The sequence below is a fragment of the Nicotiana attenuata genome, unplaced genomic scaffold (assembly GCF_001879085.1).
Source record: "Nicotiana attenuata strain UT unplaced genomic scaffold, NIATTr2, whole genome shotgun sequence".
Lineage (NCBI taxonomy): Eukaryota > Viridiplantae > Streptophyta > Magnoliopsida > Solanales > Solanaceae > Nicotiana > Nicotiana attenuata.
This window is the reverse complement of record NW_017670871.1, coordinates 361417-388428: the sequence shown is the minus strand read 5'-3', so window position 1 is coordinate 388428 and position 27012 is coordinate 361417. Positions and strand designations below refer to the sequence as shown.

Sequence of the window (27012 nt, the reverse complement as noted above, 5' to 3'; positions counted from 1 at the left end):
TTCAGGTTTAAGGTTTACAAAGGGGTTCCTATAGAATGCTTCGAAACAAGCTAGATAGGAATTACAATTGAAGAACTATTACAAAGTTACAACTCAACTAAGGACATATAATGACTTGATATGGGAACTGGTCCGTAGTTGATTTGTTCTTTGTTCTTGAAGTACTTGAAACTTTCTTGTTGGATAGTCACGTGAATGAGCTTCTGAAAAATTCAAGTGAATATGTTTTACCTTCCTTGATTGTATATATACATGTGTGTCATCACTTACAATGATGTAAGCAAGGTAGGTAAAAAGTCTTCCCTGGAAAGTTGACTGCAGCACTGTACCTGCACTGTAGCGTGTGCAGGCAGCAACTTTCCAGCTGGAGAGTTGACTTTGCACAATCTCCTCGCGAACTGGTAGGGACCTGTTCCCTTAGCTGTTCCTTCCACTCTGAAGAGTTGAATCATAACCCACGCTGAATTCCAACCTGGAACCTTGTGATCCTAAGGTCTTGTAAATGTGTAACAGGATCCTTATCTGGTTTTGGGTAGTAAGTTTGTTAGATCATCAAAACATAAAGCAAAGTACTTATGACCAAAGTACTTGTAACTTATCAATAGGGATAAGGTCGGCGTACACACTACCCTCTCCAGACCCCACTTGTGGGAATATACTGAGTTTTTTGTCGTTGTTCCATTGTGGCTGCAATATAAAGAGCTTGAGCAGCGAATTTTTGGTAAGTGCATGAAAAAATTAGTTTTAAATGTTGGAATAGTTGTGAACGTATTATGCCAAGCAATGTTTTTTGTTCAGGTAGATATATAAAGGATGAAATTTAGGTTTGGAGTATAGTTTATATTTTGGGCCAAAAAACTCTCAATTTTAATGCGTAAGACGGACCACTGAATAGAGAGTCTCATACGTTGAGGTACCTTTTGTGTCCAGAGAGACGAAAGTAGTGGCTTCTAGGATGAAATCCAGCCAAAATACGATAGGTGGCGAAAGGAAACACAAAAGATAGGCAACTACTATCATGGTAAAAGATTATTAATTAATTTAAGGAACAATATGTACTTACTTGTGAGATATTAATTATTTTTGTGATATTATTTTTAATATATTTTACACACCTCATAATAGATTTTCTTTCTATTTAATATTTATATATATGTGTGTCATATAGTAAAACTTATCCACATATTAATCTAAAAAGAAATTTCTTTAACTATGTAATTACACTTGTTCAACCAAATATAATAGTGAGAATTACATTGTAAATATGTTGTGGGAAACAAACAGGTCATTGTAATTACAAATTGTGTAATTAATATGGTATATAATTGTTAATCGAGTAATTACACACCCTAATAATTACACATGGCCTTCCAAATAGAGCATAAAAGTTTGCTACATATGAACTCACAAGAAAAAATCGATCTTATTCACCCCTTTCTCCTTTGTATTATCAAGGGAGAACATTCAAATTTATCTCTAATGCTTGCAATTTATCTTAAATTTGTCGTCCGTTTACCTTTTAGCTCCTTGGAGATATAAACGTCAGAGAAATACCATCTGCAATAATTTGATGCATGCTCTTAAGCAATTTCTTCATTTGTAGTGCTAGTGGATTCTCGTATTTTCCATTCTTAGATGTTTTTTGGTTGATAAACCAGATACTTAATTAACAAAATATTAATTAAAAGTATAACAAGTTAGAGTGGCTGTCCAGGTGATCAGTATTGTTTGTATTAGTGATAGTAATATAACAGGCCAATATTTTCCTGTTGAAAGTAGTTCCTAGGATGTTTGCCCATAGTGCATCATTGACAAACACCAGAGGAATTGCCCAAATTCTAGTTCTGTCAAAAAAACCTTTTCTTTGCTCATTTCTTAGCTATGAGGTATGCCATCTGATTCTACTCTCTAAAACTGTAATGACCCGGCCCATCGTTTTAAGAATTTATATCCCGATCCTCTATAAACTACATTCCCCGTGTTTGTTTCTGCTATTGTGAGTTGCCGGAAAGATTTATTTGGAAATTCGGAGAGTTTTGGACACTTAGTCCCTAAATGAGAGTTTAAGTTTTAGAATTTGGACCGTAGTTGGAGCAGTGTGAAGACGGCCTCGGAATAGAATTATGTTGGTTCCGTTAGCTCTGTTGGGTAATTTCGGGTTTAGGAGCGTGTTTGGGTTGTGTTTTGGAGGTCCGTAGCTTAATTAGGCTTGAAATGCCGAAAGTTGAATTCTTGAAGTTTCCTGTTCGATAGTGAGATTTTGATATCGGGGTCAGAATTGAATTCTGGAAGTTGGAGTAGCTCCGTAGTATTGAATGTGACGTGTGTGCAAAATTTCAGGTTTTTCGGATGAGGTTTGATAGACTTTTTGATCGAAAGCGTATTTTGAGAGTTTTGAAGTTCTTAGGCTTGAATTCGATGCTAATTGGTTGATTTGATGTTGTTTGAGGTGTTTTGAAGGTTTGTGTAAGTTTATTCAGTGGTAATAGACTTGTTCGTGCTTTTGGTTGAGGTCCCGGGGGCCTCGGGATGATTTCGGATGGTTAACAGAAGAGTTAGGAATTTGGTTTGGCAGCTGAAGCTTTTCCATTGATGTCATAACCGCACCTGCGGCTAGGGGACCGCAGGTGCGGACTCGCAGAAGCGAGCATGGAGCCGCAGATGCGGCCACAAGCGAAGGCAGCAGAGATCGCAGAAGCAAAAGCGTTGCCGCACCTGCGGGACCGCAGATGCCGAATCTGGGTCGCAGGTGCGGAGATGGAGATTTTAGTGGAAATCGCAGAAGCGGTCCTTTGACCGCAGAAGCAGTCTCGCAGATGCGTAAATTGGACCGCAGGTGCGGAATCCCTGGTCAGAAAAAGGGGCAGAACAAGGGATTAGTTCAAAAGTTAGAAAAAATTAATTGGGAGCTCGGGAGAGGGCGATTTTGGGTGATTTTTGAAGAGGAAATCAGTGGGTAACAATTCCTTATCCCTTTCTAGTTATTTTCCATTAATCTATTGTTAGTTTTATCATTTAATTTCGAATTTGAGATGAAAATTGGGGAAAAATTTGGAGAAAGTTCTTAGACCTAAATTTCGAGTTTTGATTGGGAATTTGACATTGGATTTGGATAATTTTGATATGGTTAGACTCATGAGAGTATGAGGAATTTGAAAATGTAAATTTTACCCGATTCCAAGACGTGGGCCCGAAGGGCATTTTGGTCATTTTACCTAATTTCGCGTATTAGCTTAGAATTTATTTGTAGAATCAGTTACTTGAAGTTTTATTTACATTATGCAATTGAATTTAATAGATTTGGGCCATTCGGAGTCTAATACTCGTGGCAAGAACGTGGTTTCGGGTTGATTTTGAGCCGGTTCGAGGTTAGTGGCTTGTCTAACCTTGTGGGGGGGAAACTCCCCTTAGGATTTGACTTGTTGATAATTGAAATACCCTGTACGTGAGGTGACGAGTGCGTACTTGTGCAAATTATTGAAAAATCTATTTTCTTTAAGTAACTATAAATGTGATTTTCCTGTTTCCTGTTCATATCGTGTGTAATTTAAGCCTGCTATTAGCTTAGGGAAGCATGTTTAGTTGACTTAATTGCCTTACTTGCTCAAATTGCCTTATTTGGATTATGTGCAACATGCTATGCTAGAAATACCTGTTTTAATGTGGTATGGAAATTCGAACCGAATTGAGTATTTTTTTTGTGTTGCTGCTGTGTGTTTACTTTGGGACTCCGGGACGGTAGCCCGGGAGATCCCCCCCCCCCCCCCTTTATGTTTACTTTGGGACTACGGAATTGTATTCTGGGAGATCCCCCTGCACTTTTATATTGGAACTACGGGACTGCACCCGGTAGATTCCCCCAGTATTGGGTATTTATATTTGGGACTACGGATGTGGTATTCCGGTAGATCCCCACGCATTATGAGTTGGACTACGGGACTGCACCCGGGAGATCTACTGGATATTTATATTTGGGGACTACAGGACGGTATCCTGGGAGATCCCCCGATTGTTATCTCTGCGTTGAGCTGTATTTATTTCCGTGATTACTTTGTTTCTGTTAAAGTTGCTGTTGTTCTTCTATCCTGTGTTACTTTTTTACTATTGCACTTAAGTATACTGTCTTATTCTATACTATTATATCTTGTATTTCCTTTAACCTCAGTAGGGCCTTGACCTTCCTCGTCACTACCCATCCGAGGTTAGGCTTGGCACTTACTAAGTACCGCTGTGGTGTACTCATGCCCTTCCTGCGCATGTTTTTCATGTGCAGATCCAGGTACTCCCACTTAGACTTTTCACGCTTGAGGCGAGGCGTTTTGTAGAGACTCCGAGGTATATCTGTCGCGTTCGCAGACCGAAGAGTCCCTTTCTATTCTCAGTACTAGTATAGCCCTTTCTGTATTTCCCTTGCTGGTAGACATTCTGGAGTTAGAGGTTATTATGTAATTTTTTAGCTTGTGATTCATGGGGTTCCGGATTTTGGGAGTGTTAGATTGAGATTCTTGTACTGTTATATGCCAGACGGCATCTTAAACACCGTTTAACCTTGTTATCTCGGTTTTTAATTACTTTCTTCTACAATTGTTTCTTTTTTCGCATTTGTTAGGCTTACCTAGTCGTAGAGACTAGGTGCCGTCACGACATTTCATGGAGGGCGAACTGGGGTCGTGACATGTTGGTATCAGAGCTCTAGGTTCATAGGAGAAATGAATCACAAGGTTTATTAGAGTCTCGCGGATCGGTACGGAGACATTCATACTTATCTACGAGAGGCCATGTTACTGTTAGGAAAGTTCCACTTTATTTGATTTCCTTGTCGTGCGAGATTTTTGATATCACAATTCTAAACTTCTATCTTCTATTCTCTCACTGATGGTGAGGACACGTGCTACCCGAGATGACCAGGCACCCGCGCCCCTACTGGAGCAGTCAGAGGCCGGGGCCGGGGTAGAGGCCGATGATGCGCTCGTGGTACAGCCAGAGCACCCGCGCGAGCTGCCACCGAGGTGCCACCAGCAGTTCCAGCCGGAGTCCAGACACCTGATACGTCTGCTACTACTATTCTAGCACTCTAGGAGATCTGGCGCAGTTTATGACTATGTACACTACTCTAGGTCAGGCAGGGCTTCTTTCCCTTGTTGCAGCTACATCCCAGGCCGGGGGAGGAGCATAGACTCCCGCCGTCCGCACTCATGAGCAGCGAGTGCATGTTTTTGATCAGGTTCCAGAGATTATTCCTGTACAGCCGGTAGCCCCAACTCAGCCCGAGGAGAGGACAGTAGCTTTAGAGGAGGAGCAGAAGAGGCTTGAGAGGTTCAAGAAGTATCAGCCTCCTACATTCAGCGGGCTAGCCTCAGATGATGCTCTTGGATTTCTTGAGGAGTGCTACCGTATCCTCCGTACCATGGGTATATCAGGATCGAGTGGGGTTTCCTCCACTACCTTCCAGCTTCGAGGTGCCGCCTATCAGTGGTGGCGTGCTTATGAGTTAGATAGTCCGGATGATGCAGCTTCCTTAACTTGGGCTCAGTTTTCAGATATGTTCACGAGAGAGTATGTTCCCCAGAGTCTCACGGACGCTTGGCGTGCAGAGTTTGAGCGTTTGCGCTAGGGTACTATGACTGTCTCGGAGTATGCTGTCCGTTTTACCGACTTGGCTAGACATGCACCAGCTTTGGTTTCTACTGTTCGCGAGAAGGTTCGCCGGTTTATCGAGGGGCTTATTCTCAGCATCGGGTCTAGCATGGCTCGTGAGTTGGAGATGGATATGTCTTATCAGCAGGTGGTGAGCATTGCTAGGAGGATTGAGGGTATGCATGCTAGGGATAGAGAGGAGAGGGAGGCCAAGAGGTCTCGAGAGTCGGGCCATTATTCTAGTGCCCGTGCCCTAGCTGCAGGCCGTCATGGTAGGGGTTATATGAGTCGCCCTATTCATTCAGCTCGTCCAGCAACCAGTGGTATTCTAGCTCCTCCCAGACCTCAGGAGCCTTATTATGCACCACCAGTATCTAGTGCGCCTCCTGCATGGGGTGCTTCCAGTGGTCAGTCCAGCAGACTTGGCCCTAGCCAGTCACAGCCGCCACGTCCTCCTAGAGCTTGCTTTGAGTGTGGTGACACACGCCATATGGTGAGGGATTGCCCCAGACTTAGGAGGGGTGCACCTCCACAGACTTCTCAGCCACAGTATGCCCCGCATAGTTCTCAGGCTATGATCACAGCACCAGTTGCTACCCCACCTGCTCAGCCAGCTAGAGGTGGAGGTCGGGGAGGTAGAGGTCGCCCTCGAGGGGGAGGCCAGGCCAGATACTACGCCCTTCCTGCCCTTACTGAGGTTGTCGCCTCCGATTCTGTCATCACAAGTACTATCTTGGTCTATCATAGAGATGCATCGATTTTATTCGATCCAGGCTCCACTTATTCTTATGTGTCCTATTATTTTTCCCCATATTTGGGCGTATCTCGGGATTCTTTGAGTTCTCCTATTTATGTTTCTATTCCTATTGGAGATTCTCTTGTTGTGGACCGGATTTATCGGTCGTGTTTGATTGCTCTTAGTGGTTTTGAGACCAGAGCCGATTTGTTATTGCTCAGCATGGTAGACTTTGATGTTATTCTGGGCATGGACTGGTTGTCGCCCCATTATGCTATTCTTGATTGTCACGCCAAAATCGTGACGCTGGCTATGCCAGGTGTACCGCGAGTAGAGTGGAGGGGTACTTTAGANTCGGGAAGACCATGAGCAGCACCTGAGGACAGTGCTCCAGACTTTGAGAGAGGAGAAACTATATGCTAAGTTCTCGAAATGTGAGTTTTGGTTGGATTCCATGGCATTCTTGGGTCACGTGGTTTCTAGTGAGGGTATTCAGGTGGATCCGAAGAAAGTGGAGGCAGTGCAGAGTTGGTCCAGACCATCCTCAGGTACAGAGATCCGCAATTTTCTTGGCTTGGCGGGTTATTACCTTCGATTTGTTCCGGGATTTTCATCTATTGCAGCACCTATGACCAGGCTGACCCAGAAAGGTGCTCCATTCCAGTGGACGGAAGTGTGTGGGGAGGGCTTTCAGAAGCTCAAGATAGCTTTGACTACAGCCCCAGTTTTGATATTGCCTACCGGTTTGGGGTCTTATACTGTCTATTGAGATGCCTCGAGGGTTGGCCTTGGAGCGGTATTGATGCAGGACGGTAGGGTGATTGCCTACGCGTCCAGACAGTTGAAGGTACATGAGAAGAATTATCCTGTCCATGATCTCGAGTTAGCTGCTATTGTTCACGCCTTGAAGATCTGGCGTCATTATTTGTACGGTGTGCCTTGTGAGATTTATACTAATCACCGGACTTTGCAGCATCTGTTCAAGCAAAAGGACCTTAATTTACGATAGAGGAGGTGGTTAGAGCTGCTGAAGGACTATGATATCACTATTTTGTAAGCAAGGCCAATATGGTGGCCAATGCTTTGAGCCGCCGGGCAGAGAGTTGGGGAGTTTGGCCTATTTACCAGCAACAGAGACGCCCATGGCGATGGATGTTCAGGCCTTAGCCAGCAAGTTTGTGAGATTGGATCTTTCGGAGCCCAGTCGGGTTCTAGCTTGCGTGGTCTCTCGGTATTCCGATCGTATCCGGGAGCGTCAGTTTTATGACCCTCATTTGCTTGTCCTCAAGGACAAGGTTTTGCATGGCGATGTCAGAGATGCGACTATTGGTGATGACGGGGTATTGAGGATGCAGGGTCGAGTCTGTGTACCCAATATTGATGGACTTCGAGAGTTAATTCTAGAGGAGGCCCATAGTTTGCGGTATTCCATTCATCCGGGTGCTGCGAAGATGTACCAGGATTTAAGATAGCACAATTGGTGGAGGCGGATGAAGAAAGATATAGTTGGGTTTGTAGCTCGGTGCCTTAATTGTCAGTAAGTGAACTATGAGCACCAGAGACCGGGTGGATTGCTTCAGCAGATAGAGATTTCGGAGTGGAAGTGGGAGCGGATCACCATGGACTTTGTAGTCGGGCTCCCGCGGACTTTGAGGAAGTTCGATGCCATTTGGGTGATTGTGGATCGGCTGACCAAGTTCGCGCATTTCATTCCTGTGAGTACTACCTATTCTTCGGAGCAGTTGGCGGAGATTTATATCTGGGAGATTGTCCGTCTGCATGGCATTCCGGTTTCCATCATTTCAGATAGAGGTACTCAGTTCACATCACGGTTCTGGAGGGCCGTACAGCATGTGTTAGGTACTCGGGTGGAGTTGAGCACAGCATTTCACCCTCAGACGGACGGGCAGTCCCAGCGCACTATTCAGATTCTTGAGGATATGCTCTGTGCGTGTGTGATTGAGTTTGGAGGGTGTTGGGATTAATTCTTGCCATTGGCGGAGTTTGCCTACAACAATAGTTATCAGTCCAGCATTCAGATGGCACCGTATGAGGCTTTGTATGGTAGGCGGTGTAGATCTCCGGTGGGTTGGTTTGAGCTGGGTGAGGCTAGATTACTGGGCACAGACTTGGTACAGGATGCTTTGGAGAAAATCAAGGTAATTCAGGATAGACTCCGTACAGCCCGGTCAAGACAGAAGAGTTTTGTGGACCGGAAGGTTCGTGATGTTTCCTACATGGTTGGAGAGCGGGTCCTGCTTCGGGTTTCGCCTATGAAGGGCGATATGAGGTTTGGGAAGAAAGGGAAGTTGAGTCTGAGGTTTATTGGCCCTTTTGAGATATTGAGGTGTGTCGGGGAGGTTGCTTATGAGCTTGCCTTACCTCTCATCTTGGCAGGAGTTCATCCGGTATTTCATGTTTCGATGCTCCGGAGGTATCATGGTGATCCGTCGCACGTGTTGGATTTTAGTTCAGTCCATTTGGACAAGGATCTATCTTATATTGAGGAGCCAGTGGCGATATTGGACAGGCAGATTCGAAAGCTGAGGTCAAAGAACATTGCATCTGTGAAGGTTTAGTGGCGGGGTCAGCTGGTCGAGAAGGCGACTTGGGAGATCGAGCAGGATATGCGAGCCGTTACCCTCATCTTTTCACTGCTTCAGGTATGTTTCTATGATCGTTTGAGGACGAACGAATGTTTAAGTGTGGAAGGATGTAACGACCTGGACGGTCGTTTTAAGAATTTACGCCCTGATCCCCTATTAACTGCATTCCCCGTGTTTGTTTCTGCTATTGTGAGTTGCCGGGAAGATTAATTTGGCAATTCGGAGAGTTTTGGGACACTTATTCCCTAAATGAGAGTTTTAAGTTTTAGAATTTGGACCGTAGTCGGAGTAGTGTGAAGACGACCTCGGAATGGAATTCTGTTGATTCCGTTAGCTCGGTTGGGTGATTTCGGGTTTAGGAGCGTGTTCGGATTGTGTTTTGGAGGTCCGTAGCTTAATTAGGCTTGAAATGCTGAAAGTTGAATTCTTGAAGTTTCCGCTTCGATAGTGAGATTTTGATATTGGGGTCGGAATGGATTTCCAGAAGTTGGAGTAGCTCCGTAGTGTTGAATTTGACGTGTGTGCAAAATTTCAAGTTATTCGGACGAGGTTTGATAGACTTTTTGATCAAAAGCGTATTTTGAGAGTTTTAAAGTTCTTAGGCTTGAATTCGATGCTAATTGGTTGATTTGATGTTGTCTGAGGTGTTTTGAAGGTTTGTACAAGTTTGTTCAGTGGTATTAGACTTGTTCGTGCTTTTGGTTGAGGTCCCGGGGGCCTCGAGATGATTTCGGATGGTTAACGAAAGAGTTAGGAATTTGGTTTGGCAGCTGAAGCTTTTCCATTGCTGTCATAACCGCACCTGCGGCTAGGGGACCGCAGGTGCGGACTCGCAGAAGCGAGCATGGAGCCGTAGATGCGGCCACAAGCGAAGGCAGCAGAGATCGCAGAAGCGAAAGCGTTGCCGCACCTGCGGGACCGCAGATGCCGAATCTGGGTCGCAGGTGCAGAGATAGAGATTTTAGTGTAAATCGCAGAAGCGGTCCTTTGAGCGCAGAAGCAGTCTCGCAGATGCGTAAATTGGACCTCAGGTGTGAAATCCCTGGTCAGAAAAAGGGGCAAAACGAGGGTTTAGTTCAAAAGTTAGAAAAAATTAATTGGGAGCTCGGGAGATGGCGATTTTGGGTGATTTTTGAAGAGGAAATCAGTGGGTAACAATTCCTTATCCCTTTCTAGTTGTATTCCATTAATCTATTGTTAGTTTTATCATTTAATTTCGGATTTCAGATGAAAATTGGGGAAAATTTTGGAGAAAGTTCTTAGACCTAAATTTTGAGTTTTGATTGGGAATTTGACATTGGATTTGGATAATTTTGATATGGTTAGACTCGTGAGAGTATGAGGATTTTGAAAATGTAAATTTTACCCGATTCCGAGACGTGGGCCCGGAGGGCATTTTGGTCATTTTACCTAATTTCGCGTATTAACTTAGAATTTATTTGTAGAATCAGTTACTTGAAGTGTTATTTACATTATGCAATTGAATTGAATAGATTTGGGCCATTCGGAGTCTAATACTCGTGGCAAGAACGTGGTTTCGGGTTGATTTTGAGCCGGTTCGAGGTAAGTGGCTTGTCTAACCTTGTGTGGGGGAAACTCCCCTTAGGATTTGATTTGTTGATAATTGAATGCCCTGTACGTGAGGTGACAAGTGCGTACTTGTGCATATTTTTGAAAAATCTATTTTCTTTAAGTAACTATAAATGTGATTTTTTCTGTTTCCTGTTCATATCGTGTGTAATTTAAGCATGCTATTAGCTTAGGGAAGCATGTTTTGTTGACTTAATTACCTTACTTGCTCAAATTGCCTTATTTGGATTATGTGCAGCATGCTAGGCTAGAAATACCTATTTTATTTTGGTATGAAAATTCGAACCGAATTGAGTAATCTTTTGTGCTGCTGCTGTGTGTTTACTTTGGGACTCCGGGACGGTAGCCCGGGAGATCCCCCCCCCCCCCCCCTTTATGTTTACTTTGGGACTACGGAATTGTATTCTGGGAGATCCCCCTGCACTTTTATATTGGAACTACGGGACTGCACCCGGTAGATTCCCCCAGTATTAAGTATTTATATTTGGGACTAAGGATGTGGTATTTGGTAGATCCTCGCGCATTATGAGTTGGACTACGGGACTACACCCGGGAGATCCACTGGATATTTATATTTGGGGACTACAGGACGGTATCCTAGGAGATCCCCCGGTTGTTATCTCTGCGTTGAGCTGTATTTATTTTCGTGATTACTTTGTTTCTGTTAAAGTTGTTATTGTTCTTCTATCCTATGTTACTTTTTTACTGTTGCACTTAAGTATACTGTCTTATTCTACACTGTTATATCTTGTATTTCCTTTAACCTCAGTAGGGCCCTAACCTTCCTTGTCACTACCCGACCGAGGTTAGGCTTGGCACTTACTGAGTACCGCTGTGGTGTACTCATGCCCTTCCTGCGCATGTTTTTCATGTGCAGATCCAGGTACTCCCACTCAGACTTATCACGCTTGAGGCGAGGCATTTTATAGAGACTCCGAGGTATATCTGCCGCGTCCGCAGACCGAAGAGTCCCTTTCTATTCTCAGTACTAGTATAGCCCTTTCTGTATTTTCCCTTGCTGCTAGACATTCTGGAGTTAGAGCTTATTATGTAATCTTTTAGCTTGTGATTCATGGGGTTCCGGATTTTGGGAGTGTTAGATTGAGATTCTTGTACTGTTATATGCCAGACGGCATCTTAAACACTGTTTAACCTTGTTATCTCGGTTTTTAATTACTTTCTTCTGTAGTTATTTCTTTTTCCGCATTTGTTAGGCATTCCTAGTCGTAGAGACTAGGTGCCGTCATGACAATTCACGGAGGACGAACTGGGGTTGTGATAGAAACTATGGCTGATGGTTGGGTTCCCCAGCTGTGTCATCAAGGACCTACATTCACAAACAATGTTGTCATAAGGCAGATGACCATGTTTTAACATTCTAATGATCTCATGTGAGTCAGAGTTAATCACTAGAGGGGTGAGGTTGTGCTCTGTTGCTAGTTTTAGGCCTTCAAGTAGTGCATGGAGCTCTCCTAGATTGTTTGTTATGGTTAGGAAGCCTTTCACGTAGCCCATAACCCAGCCACCCGAGTGATTCCTAAGAACCCCTTGTATGCCCCATGTTCCTAGGTTACCAAGGGAGGAGCCATCAATGTTTAGTTTGAAATGGCCTCTCTCAGGAGGTTCCCATTTAACACTGATAGTAGTCCATTATTTCTGAGGTGCTAGTAAGTAGATGGTATTCCATAGCCTGTGCAATGACAACGTTGTACCTGCTCCTTCTTTTGGTTAAACATGTTGTTGTTCTTTGTTAGCCAAAAGTTCCAGAAACATAAAGGTAAAAGGAAGTGCCATTGTATATTGTCATTAAATTGCTTATCCTTAATCTTGTTCCAAATTGTATTCTGAGAATGAGGTGTGAATCCTATGTGCATAGATTGGTTGATAGCACAAACCCAAAGATTGTTCCAAAAGGATTTGGCATTAACGTGGAGGAAGAAGATGTAGTTTATGGATTCCTCAGTGTAGTTGCACACCTGACAATTGGGGTTGACTTGGAAGCCAATGTAATGTAGATACTTATTGGTGGGTAGACTATTGTGTGCTAGAAGCCAAGATGAATCTTATCTTATTAGGGGCTTCAAGTTTCCAAATCCAGTTGAAATTGAGACCCTGCTCAGAGTATGTGTTCCACTGGGGGTTGAGGATGGAGTAGGCTGACTTGGAGGAGAATAGACCATTGCTGGTAGGTACCCAGATAAGTTGTCCTCTCTCCTTGAGTTCAGGTTTAGAGAGATGTTGATGGTGAATGACAGTGACTCGGGAATGGGGAAGGAGAGAGTGAGAGAGAGTGTGTAAGTTCCAGTTCTCATTGTTGTATTTGGAGAAAAATTTTATGTTCTCTTCCCCAATAGTCTTTGGGTCACTTATGATGGAGTCAATGGGTCCCATGTTAGGAATTGAGCAGTCAGGATGTTAACCATGTTTTCATTATTGATACCCACATAGAAGCTTTGTTGCAGACTTTTCAGCCCTCTAGGATGCATTGTCAAATTCTGGAGGAAGGTTTCCTCCAATTTATACTTTGGGTACAGTGTTTGGCAATAAGGGTTTTGGCCCATAAGGTATCAGGTTTTGGAAGAGACTTCAGGCTAGACCTGAGTGGCAGGCCTTGTTTTTTAGTTCAATTTTTTGGATACCCAATCCATCTTGGGGCTTGAGTTTAGTTATGACATCCCAGTTTAGGAGGTGCATTTTCTTCTTCTCAGTTGTAGTACCCCAGATGAAGTCCCTTTAGAGTTTATTGATCTTTTTGTAGGTAGAGATGGGATGCTTGATGAATTGCATGACATGGCTAGGGATGCTAGCAATTCTAAGTTTTGCTAGTAGTACGCCCTGCCATGTTCAGGAATCTTGTTTTGCAACCTGCTAGTTTGGAGTGCATGCTATCAACGATGAACTGGAAGCCACTATCGGTGGGTCTTTTGTGGAATATGAGAAAACTCGAGATGTTTGCAAAGTTGGTATATGACTTGATGCCAAGGATGCTTGCATATAGGTCCATGTCCTCTTTGGAGGTGTTCTTGGAATAGATCACTTTGGACTTGATCGTGTTGACTTTTTGGCCAGAGACAAAGTTGAAAGAATTTAAGTTTCTAATGATGAATTTACAGTTCTTTTTATTGTCTCTAGCAAACAATGTGAGATCATCAGCAAAGAAGAGGTGGAAAATTCTAGGCCCGTTTCTACTTGCGGATATTGGTATCCAATTTGTAAAGCCAACTTCATAATTAATCTGTCTAAAAAGCCTATCTATGCACATTATAAAGATGTAGGGTGATAGAGGCAGGGGCGGACCCACGTGTAAGGTTCTGGGTGCTGCAGCACCCACTGACTCCGATAGGGACTCGATATACTAATATAAAAAATTTATGAAAACTGATATAATATATTAACAAGCACCCATTAACCAAAAAGTCTAATGGGTGCTTTGGTTTGGAGGCTGAAGTTTGGGCGCTTGGATACCTAACGCTGCGAGATCGAATCTTGCTGACAACGTTTTTTGTTTTCCAAAAAATAACACTTTTCCTTATTTAATGAATCGTTGACTTCCTTGTTTGCTGATTTATTACTTACCTTCTTTTACTTTCTTTTATTCCATTTTTTTATTTCCTCTTGTTTACTAATTAGATGAGGAAAAGGAGAAAAAGAATCCTCCACTAGTTAAAATATTGGTAGGCTTTCAAAAGATACCAAACCAAAATATTAAAACAAAATCCCTCTCGGGCCTCGGCTTCTCCAATTCTTCTTGTAGGTTTCGCAATTCGCAGGTTACACAGTGAAAAACAAGTTTTCTTGACCTCCCCATCTCAAAATTAAAACACAAGGAACAAGGTAATAAGATTTGGTATTTTGGTTTAAGCTAGAGATCTTGGGTATAATTATAAATGTCAATATTCTATCGAAGATATTGGATTATTGAGTTTTACAAATTACAATTCTTATTATCTGTGCTTTGTAAAATAAATTCAGTAATTTTTATTTTATTTTATGAATACACCCACTGATTGTAATTATTTTGTGGAAAATAAACAATAGTTATATGTACTTGTCAAAAAGTGAAAAATAAATTTATCTCTATTGCTGAATTAATTTCGAAACTGATTTTTTGGGGGATAAATGTAGGTTATTAGCATCAGTTTGTGCGATTGATGAATATATCGTCATGGCTCATTGCTTCAAAAATTTGTAAGTTTTTATCTTATCTTCCGAAAGAATAAATATTTATGATATTTTTAGTGATAAAGAAGTGTGATCAATTTTCCGGTGCAATGTGGTTAAATATGTTGTTATTGCTTTATTATTTGTATTATTATAGAGGGGCATGAGTTCCCCAATAGGATTTAGTTGAATTATAATTGAATCTTATTATGTAGGAATATTTCATCAATCTTTGTGAATCGAGATGGATAGGTTTGTCACAAGAACGAATGTTGGGCAACCAAGTTCTAGTTTTACTAATCCATCTATTGCTTCATCCATAGCTCCGGAAATTCAGAGGGACGCATTTCTTTTTTATCTTGATTTAGAATCTCTCAACGTGATATGGGAGATAGAAAGCCTATTACATAATACAGCCCTAATATACGTGATGAAGTTAGAAGACATTATATTCAAAAAAAACCTTGCTAGCCTGCGAATCATGATTTTCCTAAAACTAAGTTTGGGAAGATAATGCGTCAGTTTCGTCCTGGTTGGTTTAAGGGTCAACATTCTAAGCGGTTGGAGTACAGTATATCAAAAGATGTTGCATATATTCATGTTGTTATTTGTTCAAAAATAAACATGAAAGTCATGGAAATACGAGAGATGCTTTTACAAAAAATGGCTTCAAAGCTTGGAACAAGGCTATTGAAAGATTTAAAGCTCATGTTGGAGAAGTAAATAGCATCCACAACAAGTGTTTCAATAGGATGCTTGATTTAATGAATCAATCACAATCAATTCGCACTTCTTTTGACAAACAATCCGAGAAAGAAAAAAGTGAGTCTCGACGTCGCTTAAGTGCTTCAATCGATGCGGCAAGATTTCTTTTGAGACTAGGTTTGCCATTTCGTGGGCATGATGAGAGTCAATCTTCTACAAATAGAGGTATTTTTCTTGAGCTTTTGCAATGGTATGGAGATATTGATCGGGATGTTGGAAGCATTATATTAGAAAATGCTCCAAGAAATGAAATTATGTGTTCTCCAAGTATTCAAAAAGATATTGTTGATGCTTGTGCTAAAGAAACAATCAAAGCTATCATTGAAGACCTGGATGGGGATTTTTTCGAGATACTAGTTGATGAATCAAAAGATATATCACACAAGCAGCAAATGGCACTTGTTTTGAGATATGTTAACAAAGAAAGCGAAGTCATAGAGAGATTTGTTGGTATTGTTCATGTTAGTAATACATCGGCTATGTCGTTGAAAAAGGCAATCTGCTCTTTTCTTTCTGATCACTCATTAAGTCCAACGCAAATACGTGGGCAAGGTTATGATGGGGCTAGTAACATGCAGGGAGAGCTAAATAGTGTTAAGACTTCGATTTTGAATGAGTCTCCATCAGAATATTGCATTCACTGTTTCGCTCGCCAATTGCAATTAACACTTGTGGCTCTTGCAAAGAAGCATTCAGATGTAGATGACTTTTTTTGTATAGTTACTAATGTCTTAAATATTGTTGGAGCATCTTTTAAGCATAGGGATTTGCTTCGAGAATATCAAGCTGAAAAGTTAGAAGAATAGCTCAAATCAGGTGAAATGTATACTGGACGAGGATTAAATCAAGAGCGTGGGCTTCAACCACCAGGTGATACTCGTTGGGGTTCTCATTATAATACGTTGGATAACCTTGCTGTCCTATTTCCATCGATTATTCATGTGCTTGAATTTACTGCACATGAATGTCCAAACTATGCTAACAGAATTGTTGCTGAAAGTCTTATGGGTAATTAAGGAATTTGATTTTGCTTTTATGTTGAACTTGATGTTAAAAGTTTTAACAATGACAAATGAGTTGAGTTATGCATTACAAAGGATGGATCAAGATATTGTCAATGCTTTGGGACTCCTTGCTCTTACAAAGCAACGATTAAAAATGATGAGGAAGAGTGAATTTGGATCTTTAATGGAAGATGTATCTTCTTTTTGTGATAAACATGATATAATGATTCCAAAGATGGATGCTCGCTACTTTCCTGGGAAGTTGAAGCATAGAGCTCTTGATGTTACATATTCTCATCATTTGCGTATCGACATTTTTTATGCTGTTATAGATTTGCATTTTCAAGAGCTTAATCATCGCTTTGATGTTGTGAGTACTGACTTACTCCTTGGTATGGCTAGCTTAAATCCAGTTAATTTATTTGGTAATTTTGATAAGAACAGAATAATGAGGTTGGCCGAATATTATCTGAATGAGTTTGATAGCAGCAAGCTTCGAGATCTTAGTTGTCAGCTTGATAGTTTTATAGTTTATGCCTGTGATGTTGACAAGAGGTTCTTTGGCTTGAAGGGAATTAGTGATCTTGCTAAAGTGTTGGTTAAGTCAGATCTGCAACAAACTTGGCCACTTGTTTATTTGCTTATCAAGTTGACTCTCATTCTTCCTGTTGCTATAGCTTCTGTGGAGCGAGCTTTCTCATCCATTAACTATATCAAAAGTGAACTTCGTAACAGCATCGGTGATGAATTTTTAAATAGTTGTTTAGTTTGCTATATAGAGCGTAAGATATTTGCAAGTGTCAATAATGACGCTATTACTCATCGTTTTCAACATATGAAAAGTCGTCGAGCACAGTTGTGAGTTTTGACTAGGGAAGTCTTTTTTCTGTAATGATAACATATTAACATTATTATCATGACTCGTGGCTAGAAGTCATTTTTGGTAATGACAATAGTAATCGTATTTTTCTCATTAATTTTTTTCATCGCCCCGTTCGAATAATTTGTGCTTATATTATGTGATTGATAGCACCATTATATTAAAAGAAAGTGAGCACCCACGACCTTAAAATCCTGGATCCGCCACTGGATAGAGGATCCCCATGCCTAAGCCCTAGATGGTAGTAAGGGCTCTGTCCTAGTTCCATTTAGGAGAATGGATATTGAGGCTGGAGTGATGCAGGACATGATGGGCTTGATAATGCAGTCAAGTAGATTGTAGAAAATGAGTGTGCTCTTAATGAAGGACCATTCTAGCCTGTCAATGGCCTTTTCAAGATCAATTTTGATGATCATATTTGAGCCTTTTACTTTCATATTATTAAAGTGGGAGATGTATTCTTATACAATGATGGAATTGTTAGAAGATCTTTAATCCACGTCCAATCCGCACTCAATGGTGAGTGGAAATGGTCTTTGGAAGAAAAGTACCCAATAAGAGTCAGGGTCGATTTCCGCAGGGAGTTACAATAGGTGTTAGGAGTATACACATGACGAAAGTGAATGGGATAACTAAATTTGCACTTCCACAAAAGGTTTTGATTTCTAGTTCTAATTTTACTCTAACAATTGTAAGCTAAGAAAAGAAACTATAAGTGAATGATTGTTTTTGGTGGTTTTTCAAATAGTTAAAAACCCTAGGGATGTGACCGTAACCTAGATGATCGCCTAATGGTTTAAATATTTTAATACTTATTTTGTTGATCGGGGTGTATTATAGCTCTCGACTCTAAGTTACCCACTCAATACCTCTCGGTCAAAGAGGGGTTTTGCCCAACTCGACTTTCTCAAGTCTAAATGGGTCTCAAACAAAATAGTTGATATGAGCTCAAGTCGGGTTCTCACTATCTCTAGTTTGAACCCTTTAATTAGGCTAATCAAACTCTCAATTAACCCAATTCCTTGTTAGCTAAGTTATCTTAGACTAGGTCCTTCTTTCTCAAGTAGAGACTAAGTCAAAAAGGCATGAATCAATGCTTGCAACCATTAATTCTAGAATTGAAGCATAAACTAGGCTAAATAATCAATACCCAATCATATACAAGCATTAAATTAAGTACCCATAAGGTTTACACACTAGGGTTTGGTCACAACTCTAGTAAAACTCTAGCTACTCATAGTGGAAATTGAAGAAAATAGAGAAGAAAATTAAACTCATAATCAAAGATTAAAATGGTAAAAGCTAATGTTTAAACACTAAAATAATCACAAACTTCCTAAAATGGCGAATTGTAACGGCTACAGCAGCTCAAACTCCGAAACTTGACCTAAAAATATGAAACTCGTCTATTTATAGTGGCCAAAAATTCGCTGACAAAAATGCCCTCAGGAGGTTTTGTGGCCGCACAATTCCATGTGCGGTCCGCAGACTTCTTCAGCTGGCAGGAGCTTAGATTCTGCAGTCGCACATTTCTGGGTTGCGGCTGCAAAACATCTTCTGCATCCGTACAATGCTTGTGTTGTCCGTACTTTAGCAACGCTTCAGGACTTGGTCTTTTACACACTCTCTGAACTTTGAATCATTTGTCAATGCAGACCCTATTCTGTGGCCGCACAATTCATGTGTGGTCCGCACATTTTCAAAAAGTCATGCTGGGTTCTTTCACTTGGTTTGCTGTTGCATATGGAATTCTGCAGACCGCACTTCTTTGATTTTGCGCCTTTTATTGCCTTGTGATTCAGTTCCTCCTTTTTTGTTTGGATTTTATCATGGGAGACCAAACTTCCAACATTCCTGTAATTTGCACACTTTTATTAGTTTCGGGAACATAAATCAATACTTTCGGACTAAAATAAAAGCAAAAAGGTACTAATAAGTAGTCAAAATTTCACTTATCAACTCCACCAAACTTAAGTCTTTGCTTGTCCTCAAGCAAATAAATTAGTTTCCACCTTCTAGAGTTAAGGGTCATTTCAGCGAGTCAAAGGTGAGCCATTCACACATCAGTTGGGACCAACAATTACCCACACTATCATGAATTATCAACAAGGTGAAAAGAAATTTTTTTATGCACATATAGTTCTAATATGACCATTGAGCTTCAAGAATTGACTTTACTTATCAAGGAATCTTGTTCTATCATGTAGGTCATGGTGGACTCCAAAATCTTCCTCCTCTACTTTCCATTTTCCAAGCTCGCTTAAGAAATTAGCACTCAATCTTAGGATTCATAAAAGGTTCACTCGTCTCTCACAAGAGACACAAGTACGGCTTCAAGTACCATAGGCTTGCCTCTCATGTAGATCGCCACTAATATAAGCTCACTCGGTTTGAAATCAAGTAGGACTTCTTTAGGGATGAAACGAAGGCTTTTGGATTAGGGTAGGATACTATATGGGTAAGTGGTTACATCTTTCCTTAAGCACTCCACACTTTCATTTCTCGGCTCACAATTGCCAATTCTTAGAGGCACTTCTTTTCATTGGGGACTAGAGAGACTTAACATCACTCTTTCTTGTTCATTTCATTCTTTTTCTCCCTTCATGATTTCTTAATGCTTGGGATCATTACCTCTTTTTGAATCCAACAACCCTTTCACTTATTCATGTTTTGCATTTTTTTTCTTTTTTTTGTTCTTTTTCTTTTTCTTGTCTGCTCTTTTCATAGAGATCTTTTCTCTTTTTTTGTTCCTTGATACCTTTTTCATATTCCTTATCTATCCCCTAAACTTATGTTTTAAGACACTTGTTTCACAAAGAGTGTTAAAGAAAGTTCGGGTGCCAAGAGAGGGTAACGACAAAACGGGTAAAGGCTTATAACATAGTTGTCAAATGAGAAAGTCTAGAGGCTCAAAGGGGTTGACTAGGGATACGACATTGGTTGGCTATAGAAAGCTCGAACGGGCCAAGGAAAGCCTACAATAACCTCTCAAACCAAGCAAAACTTAGAATTTCGCCTTGAAACACATTCGGGGCAAGCTCTAAACCATTCGCACGGACACTTGGACTAACAACAATTCATCTCATCCCTCACACAATTAGATTGTAAAAGAGGATAGAGTTGAGAGCCTACAGTGACCACATTCAAGTTTAAAGATCACTATGGTCCATTTAAACCACTCGATGATTACCAAAGTCAACTTAAGAGTTACAAAGTCACTAACTAGAGCTATTTTCTTCAAAAAAAACTTGTCTCTAACCATAAGCACGTAGTTAAATGTGTTGGTACCAAATGAAGCATGACTAACTCTTCGAGCATTACTTAATTAGGTCTTTTTATTCATTACTACTATTATTACCTAAACACAAAAACGGACTCATTCCCTTAAGAAGGTTGTCACGCCATCCATTGTTGGGACGAGTCGTCCGGTTCACACAACAACTACCTTTGGAAAGAACCTCGACGTTAAGAAAACCAAAGGCTTATTATCTACAAAAGCATAAAAAGAATCTACTTAAGAAAACAATAACTAATATGGAAAATATGAAGAAGCTAATAAGCAAAAACAAAGATAAAGAAGCCAATGAGCAAAAACTACTAAATATAGAATGAATATACATAATAAGAGAGAGAGAGAGAGAGAGAGAGAGAGAGAGAGAAGATAGATAAATACAAATAAGAAAAAGAAGAATATTATCAAATTATTACAAACCAAATGTATCAAAATGTACCAGTGTGTCAAATAAATTCCACCCCCCACCCCTCACCCCCAACCCCCCCCCCCCCGGAATAAAAGTAAGCATTGTCTCTAATGCTTAGCAAAATAAGTGTAAAAGAGGAGAGGGTGAAGAAAACTCCATATGGATCCTTGGACATCTCAGTGTCCCTAGCAATGTCAGCTCCCTCAGGATCGGCCAACTGAATCTCATCGCCATCAAATCTAGGTGTGGATATGTTGGCGAACATCTCACGCACTGTCTCAGCAGTTTCAGTAGCAAGGTATTGCTCGTCAGACTGGCCAGTCGGTGCTACCGGTGCAGATGGTGTTGAAAGATCTGGGGCGAACTGGTCCGGGTCAAGCAGCATATCAAAGGGAAGGTCTCCGGCTGTAGCCAATCTGGTCACTTACTTCCGGAGCTTGTCCACTGATTTCTTGCTGACCTGGGACTTCCTCATCTTCTTCACTTCCTTTCCTAGCTCTTCAATAACGGACCTGTGTTGTACCAAGGTAGCCATGATCGTCTTCTGGTTCTCCAAAATCTTCTTCAGTGTCTCATTAATGGTACAAGGAGCCTGAGGTGCCTGAGAAGTGGACTGCGCTGCAACAATACTAGACAAGTCAGACAGCTTTACAGTAGCTGTCTGCATCCAGTTGTTGAGACTTGCCAATGTCTGGCAGACTCGCAACGCAGATAGTGGGGTAGTGGGCCTGGGCACTGGACTCAGAGCAGTGGCAGGAGCTGTGGTAGGAGCTGCGAATGATGGAGGAGGAATAGCTGCGACACTGGAGGAAGGCTCAACCGAGGTGGATGGAACATCAACTGTCTTAGAAACTACCATTGCTGGCTCATCAGACTGGCTTGTGGTGGTAGGAGGCTGAACTTTCTTCTTTGGTTTGCTCGCATCCATCAGTGAGTACCAATCAAAAGGATTCTTTGGCTTCACCTTTGTGTCAAAATCTCTTGGCTCTACCTTTGCGTCAGTGGGGTACTCAGTAATAGTGTTGGGATAAGGGTAGGCCAAGCTATCCTGTTGTGCTATTAGTGAGATATTGGCCGACATCACGGCACCCATATTGATCGGGTACTCGACCGTGATGGAAGCCACAAGAACTACCCGAGGAATAAGAAGGTGAGTCTCATTCTAGCTCGGATCCAGTCTTCTGCAGACAAAGGTTTGCCATCCCTTCGCCTAAAAACTCAGAATGCTCCAGTGGATGGGAACCCGAGCAATGATCCATGGTGGTGGTGGCCCCGGTGGTGCTAGGATCTCATCTAACCACGGTCGGGCTTCCTACTTCATAGCACACTTCTCCAAATACTCCTTCGGCTCAACATCCTCAAAGCCCAAATATGCATTTAACGTATGCTGATCAAACCTCACCTTGAGGTTGCGTACTTTGGTCACTTTCGCCCCTTTCTTTATATGAGCCACATTGGCGTAGATTCACGAATGAGGTATTCTTTGGCATCCTCTACCCTCTCGGTGAACCACATCCACCCCTTTTGTGCCCTAAACTGCCTCAATATAGCTGGGTTATACTTCTCCAAATCCTTCAACAAAAACTGTCGCTCAAGAGTTAGCGACCTCACTGGCTACCACATACGGAAACTGGTGAAGGTGGCCAAATTGACAAAACGATCCTCCCAAATCTCCTTCTTCTTTGATCTCTCCAAACTTGTAGTATTGGCATCTCCCCATATACCATCATCAGGGATATCATGAACTGGTGCAGGAACTTGTGCCTCAGGAATTGGTGTAGCCGATGGCTCAAAAGCCTGACTAGCATTCTCTGATCCGTCAAAGGTGATGTGAGATGAAGACGGCTGGTCCCTAAGCTGGTATCTCCTCCATGGCCTTAACTGTGTTGCTGGTTGCTCCTGAATAGAGGTTGAGTTTCCCTTTGACACTTCCCTAGACGGGATATAGGAGCTAGACTCGGAGAGGTCTGCGCCTCTCCCTCTACCGGCTGTTTCTTTCGTTTTTATCGTCTTTGGATGGCCAAGGGGCAAGGAACTTTTGCCTCGGCCCCGAGAAGATTCACCTCTCCCTTTTGAAATGTCGCTTTGTCCTCTGGATTGAACCATTGTCTATATCAAGCAGAGGAGATTGTTAGTTGCAATTCATTGTTCAAACACATACATGAGACATGTATGTAAAGGAGAACCATAAGACACAGTGGGGTTGCATAGTTGAATCATGCTTGCAAGGAAAAGGATATGCGGACCGCACAATTTTACCTGTGGCCGTATATGGGGACTTGCGGTCCACATAATTCTATTGTGAAGCCATAGAAGGGAAGTGCGGTCCGCACAATTTGACTTGCGACTGCACCTCTGAGTCCAACAATGTTTACTCTCTGATCATAGGGAATTAGATGATCTGCGGCCACAAGTGGATTTCTGCAGTCCGCATAATATGACTTGCGGCCGCACATTGAAGTCTCAAAAGTGAGGACTCTCTGATGACAGAGGAAAGCCTATTCTATGGCCGCAAGAGAAAAACTGCAGTCCGTACAATTCGAATTGCAGCCGCAGATTCCTACCTCTCATAAGTTCAAAAAATCCACATTTGTGGACCGCACAATTTAAGTGTAGCCGCAGAATTCAAAAAATTACGGGCATGTGACAATTTATTCTAAGAATACTTCAATTTCTTGCACAAATAGGCATGGCAACATTGTAAAAGCATGGAATTTTACTAACGCAGTCCCCGTAGAGCATATATCAAGTTAACGCAGTTCAGATCTACCCCACATACATACACAATGGAACTTTAATAACAGATGGCCTAAAAGGAACTACAAATCTACAAATTAAACTAACTAAAAAGATCATTATGCAATTGAAACCTACCATATAGAGTGAATGCACTGATTCAGTAATCTAGGTGGCTGTGTGTGTGGACAGTGAAAATCTCCAAGAAAACTTAGCAGGGCAACAATGTTTGTTCAAAGTGGGAAAAGAGTGAAATGAACCCTATAGTTCTATTTATACCAACTGTTTTATAAGGGAAAGAAGGACGAGTGCGGCCGCACATTTTCATATGCGGCTCGCACTCTTTCACTTGGGGGCCTCATCTTAGAACTCCATCTACGGTCCGCACATTTTCAGGTGCGATCGCAGATTGACCTCTGCAATGACAAGCTTAAACTTCAGAGAGTTGGTATTTTTGATGTTTCAAATATGCGGTCCGCAAGAGAAGTGTGTGGCCGCAATGCTCTTCTGCTACGGCACATAGAATGTGAGGTCCGCACAAATAAAGTGCACTCCGCACAATCTTGAACACTTAGCCATATTTTCATCCACAATTCTTGTAAGTCACACTCACCCCTATAGCACACTTTAAATCAAGTTAGAACAAAAATAACATCTAAATACAAAAGGAAAAGGAAAAGAAACATGGGTTGCATCCCAAGAAGCGCCTAATTTAACATCACGGCACAACGCTGAATACTCTTAAGTGAAATGAATGACCGCCACCACGTGGCTATCTCCAACCTTTCCCAAGTAGTGCTTCGCCCTGTAACCATTGACTCGAAATACTTCTTAGTTTTTGTTCTTCAAGTCTAATGCACCAAAATGTGTCACACCCACAATTTCAAAAGGACCACTCCATTTAGATTTTAGCTTCCCGAGAACCTTGAGTTAAATAACAATACAAGATCGCCCACCTTGAACTCTTTGTTTCAAATGTATTTGTCATGAGATATCTCATCTTTTCTTTGTAACAGGACGAACTTGCATAAGCATGGTACCTGAACTCATCCAATTCATTCAAGTGTGAAACCGTCAAGTTAGCGGTGACATCCCAATCAAGATTCAACTTCTTTAGCGCCCACATGGCCTTGTGCACTCGTTCCACTGGAAGATGGCAAGCTTTTCCGAACACCAACCGATTTGGTGACATTCTGATAGGTGTTTTGTAAGTCGTCCGATAAGATCATAATGCATCATCAAGTTTCTTGGATCCGTCCGATTAGCATTAACCGTTTTAGACAAGATACTCTTTATCTCCCGGTTGGAGACTTCCACTTAGCCCCTAGCTTATGAGTGATAGGGAGTCGTGACTTTATGAGTAAAACCATACTTTCCAAGTAAAGTGTCAAAATCCTTGTTGAAAAAATGTGACCCCCCGTCGCTTATAATTGCACGTGGAGTACCAACCTTGTGAAAATATTCTTTTTCAAGAAAGCCACCACACTTCTCGCCTTATTGTTAGGTAAAGCAACAGCCTCGGCCCATTTGGATACATAATCCACCGCAACTAAGATGTAGGTGTTTCCATAAGACCTCACAAAAGGACCCAAAAAGTCAATACCCCATACATCAAAAATATCAATCTCCAAAATGGTAGTGAGAGGCATTTCATTTTTCTTTGAGATTCTAACGGCTCGTTGACATTCATCACATCTTTTCACTAACTCACTTACATCCTTGTAAAGAGTGGTCCAATAGAAACCACAACTAAGCACTTTGGTTTCCCTTCTTGCTCCACCATGATGACCACGATATGGCGAAGAATGACAAGCCCCAAGATTTCACCTTGCTCTTCTTCAGGTACACATCTTCTAATCAACCCATTCGTATAAATTCGGAAGAGGTATGGTTCATCCCAATAATAATCTTGACAATCTCGTTTGAGATTCTTCCTTTAGCTTGAAGAGAACTCATCCGGAATGATTCCACACACAAGGAAATTTTCTAAATCTGCGAATCATGGCACCTCTTTCATTGGAATAGCCAAGAGTTGCTCATCGAGGAAGAAGTCATTGATTTCAAGTCCATCATGCGGCCTCCCCTCCTCCTCCAAACGAGACAAGTGGTCCTCCACTCGGTTTTTACTACCTTTTCTATCGTAGATTTCAATATCAAACTCTTGCAACAAGAGCACCCATCTCATCAACCGAGCTTTGGAGTCCTTTTTTCTCATAAGATAACGACGTGCCACATGATCCGTGTGGACAATGACTTTTGCACCCATCAAGTACGAGCGAAACTTCTTAATTGCAAACATTATAGCAAGAAGCTCTTTCTCCGTATCGGTATAGTTAACTTGGACATTGTTCATGGTCTTACTAGCATAGTAGACTGGATGAAATTTTTTGTTTATGCGTTGCCCCAAAACAGCCCCAACCACTACGTCACTTGCATGACACATGAGTTCAAAAGGTACACTCCAATTTGGAGCGGTAATAATGGGAGTAGTTGTCAACTTGAGCTTCAATAATTCAAAATCTCTCATGAAATCATCATTGAAGTTAAACTTAGCATCCTTCTTGAGAAGCTTGCACAATGGGTTCACCACCTTAGAGAAATCTTTGATGAAACGCCGGTAAAAACCCGCGTGGCCTAAGAAGCTCCACACGCCCTTCACTGAAGTTGGAGGTAAAAATTTGGAAATCACCTCAATATTTGCCTTGTAAACTCCAATTCTATTCCTTGAGATTTTGTGGCCAAGGTCAATGCCTTCCTCGAGCATGAAATGTCATTTCTCCCAATTGAGCACCAAATTGGCTTCTTCACATCTAGCCAACACTTTGTCCAAGTTTGCAAGATAATCGTCAAAAGAATCTCCAACTATCGAGAAGTCATCCATGAAAACTTCAAGGTAGTTCTCCACCATGTCCGTGAATATAGTCATCATATACCTTTAAAAAGTCGTTGGTGCATTGCACAAACCAAATGGCATTCGCTTGAACGCGAAAGTACCATAAGGACATGTAAATGTTGGTTTCTCTTGATCTTCCGGAGCAATGAAAATTTGGTTGTAGCCCGAGTACCCATCAAGAAAGTGATAGAAAGCACGACCGACGAATATATCGAGCATTTGATCTAAGAAAGGAAGTGGAAAGTGATCCTTCCTTGTGACTTTGTTGAGCTTGCGATAGTCCATACACACCCTCCAACCGGT

The 27012-nt window shown here is 41.6% G+C and overlaps 2 protein-coding genes across 2 annotated transcripts; both read left to right on the top strand.

Moving 5' to 3' along the window:
• The first annotated feature begins 15494 nt into the window (after positions 1-15494).
• On the top strand, positions 15495-16301 carry LOC109244085 (zinc finger MYM-type protein 1-like). The gene has a single exon (XM_019411114.1). It carries the CDS (start codon positions 15495-15497, stop codon positions 16299-16301), a length of 807 nt encoding a protein of 268 aa, XP_019266659.1.
• A 15-nt stretch (positions 16302-16316) lies between these two features.
• Positions 16317-17361, top strand: LOC109244084. The gene is made up of 2 exons (XM_019411113.1): positions 16317-16503; positions 16553-17361. The coding sequence occupies exons 1-2, from the start codon at positions 16317-16319 to the stop codon at positions 17359-17361; spliced, it is 996 nt and encodes a 331-aa protein (XP_019266658.1).
• The last annotated feature ends 9651 nt before the right edge of the window (positions 17362-27012 follow it).

What these genes read in the sequence shown, in the direction of transcription:
- LOC109244085 (XM_019411114.1), top strand. Translation starts at nt 15,495, where the DNA reads ATGAATCAATCACAATCAATTCGCACTTCTTTTGACAAACAATCCGAG.
- LOC109244084 (XM_019411113.1), top strand. Translation starts at nt 16,317, where the DNA reads ATGTATACTGGACGAGGATTAAATCAAGAGCGTGGGCTTCAACCACCA. An exon ending in TGTTGCTGAAAGTCTTATGG is followed by an intron (nt 16,504 to 16,552) that starts GTAATTAAGGAA and finishes TGATGTTAAAAG; the next exon opens with TTTTAACAATGACAAATGAG.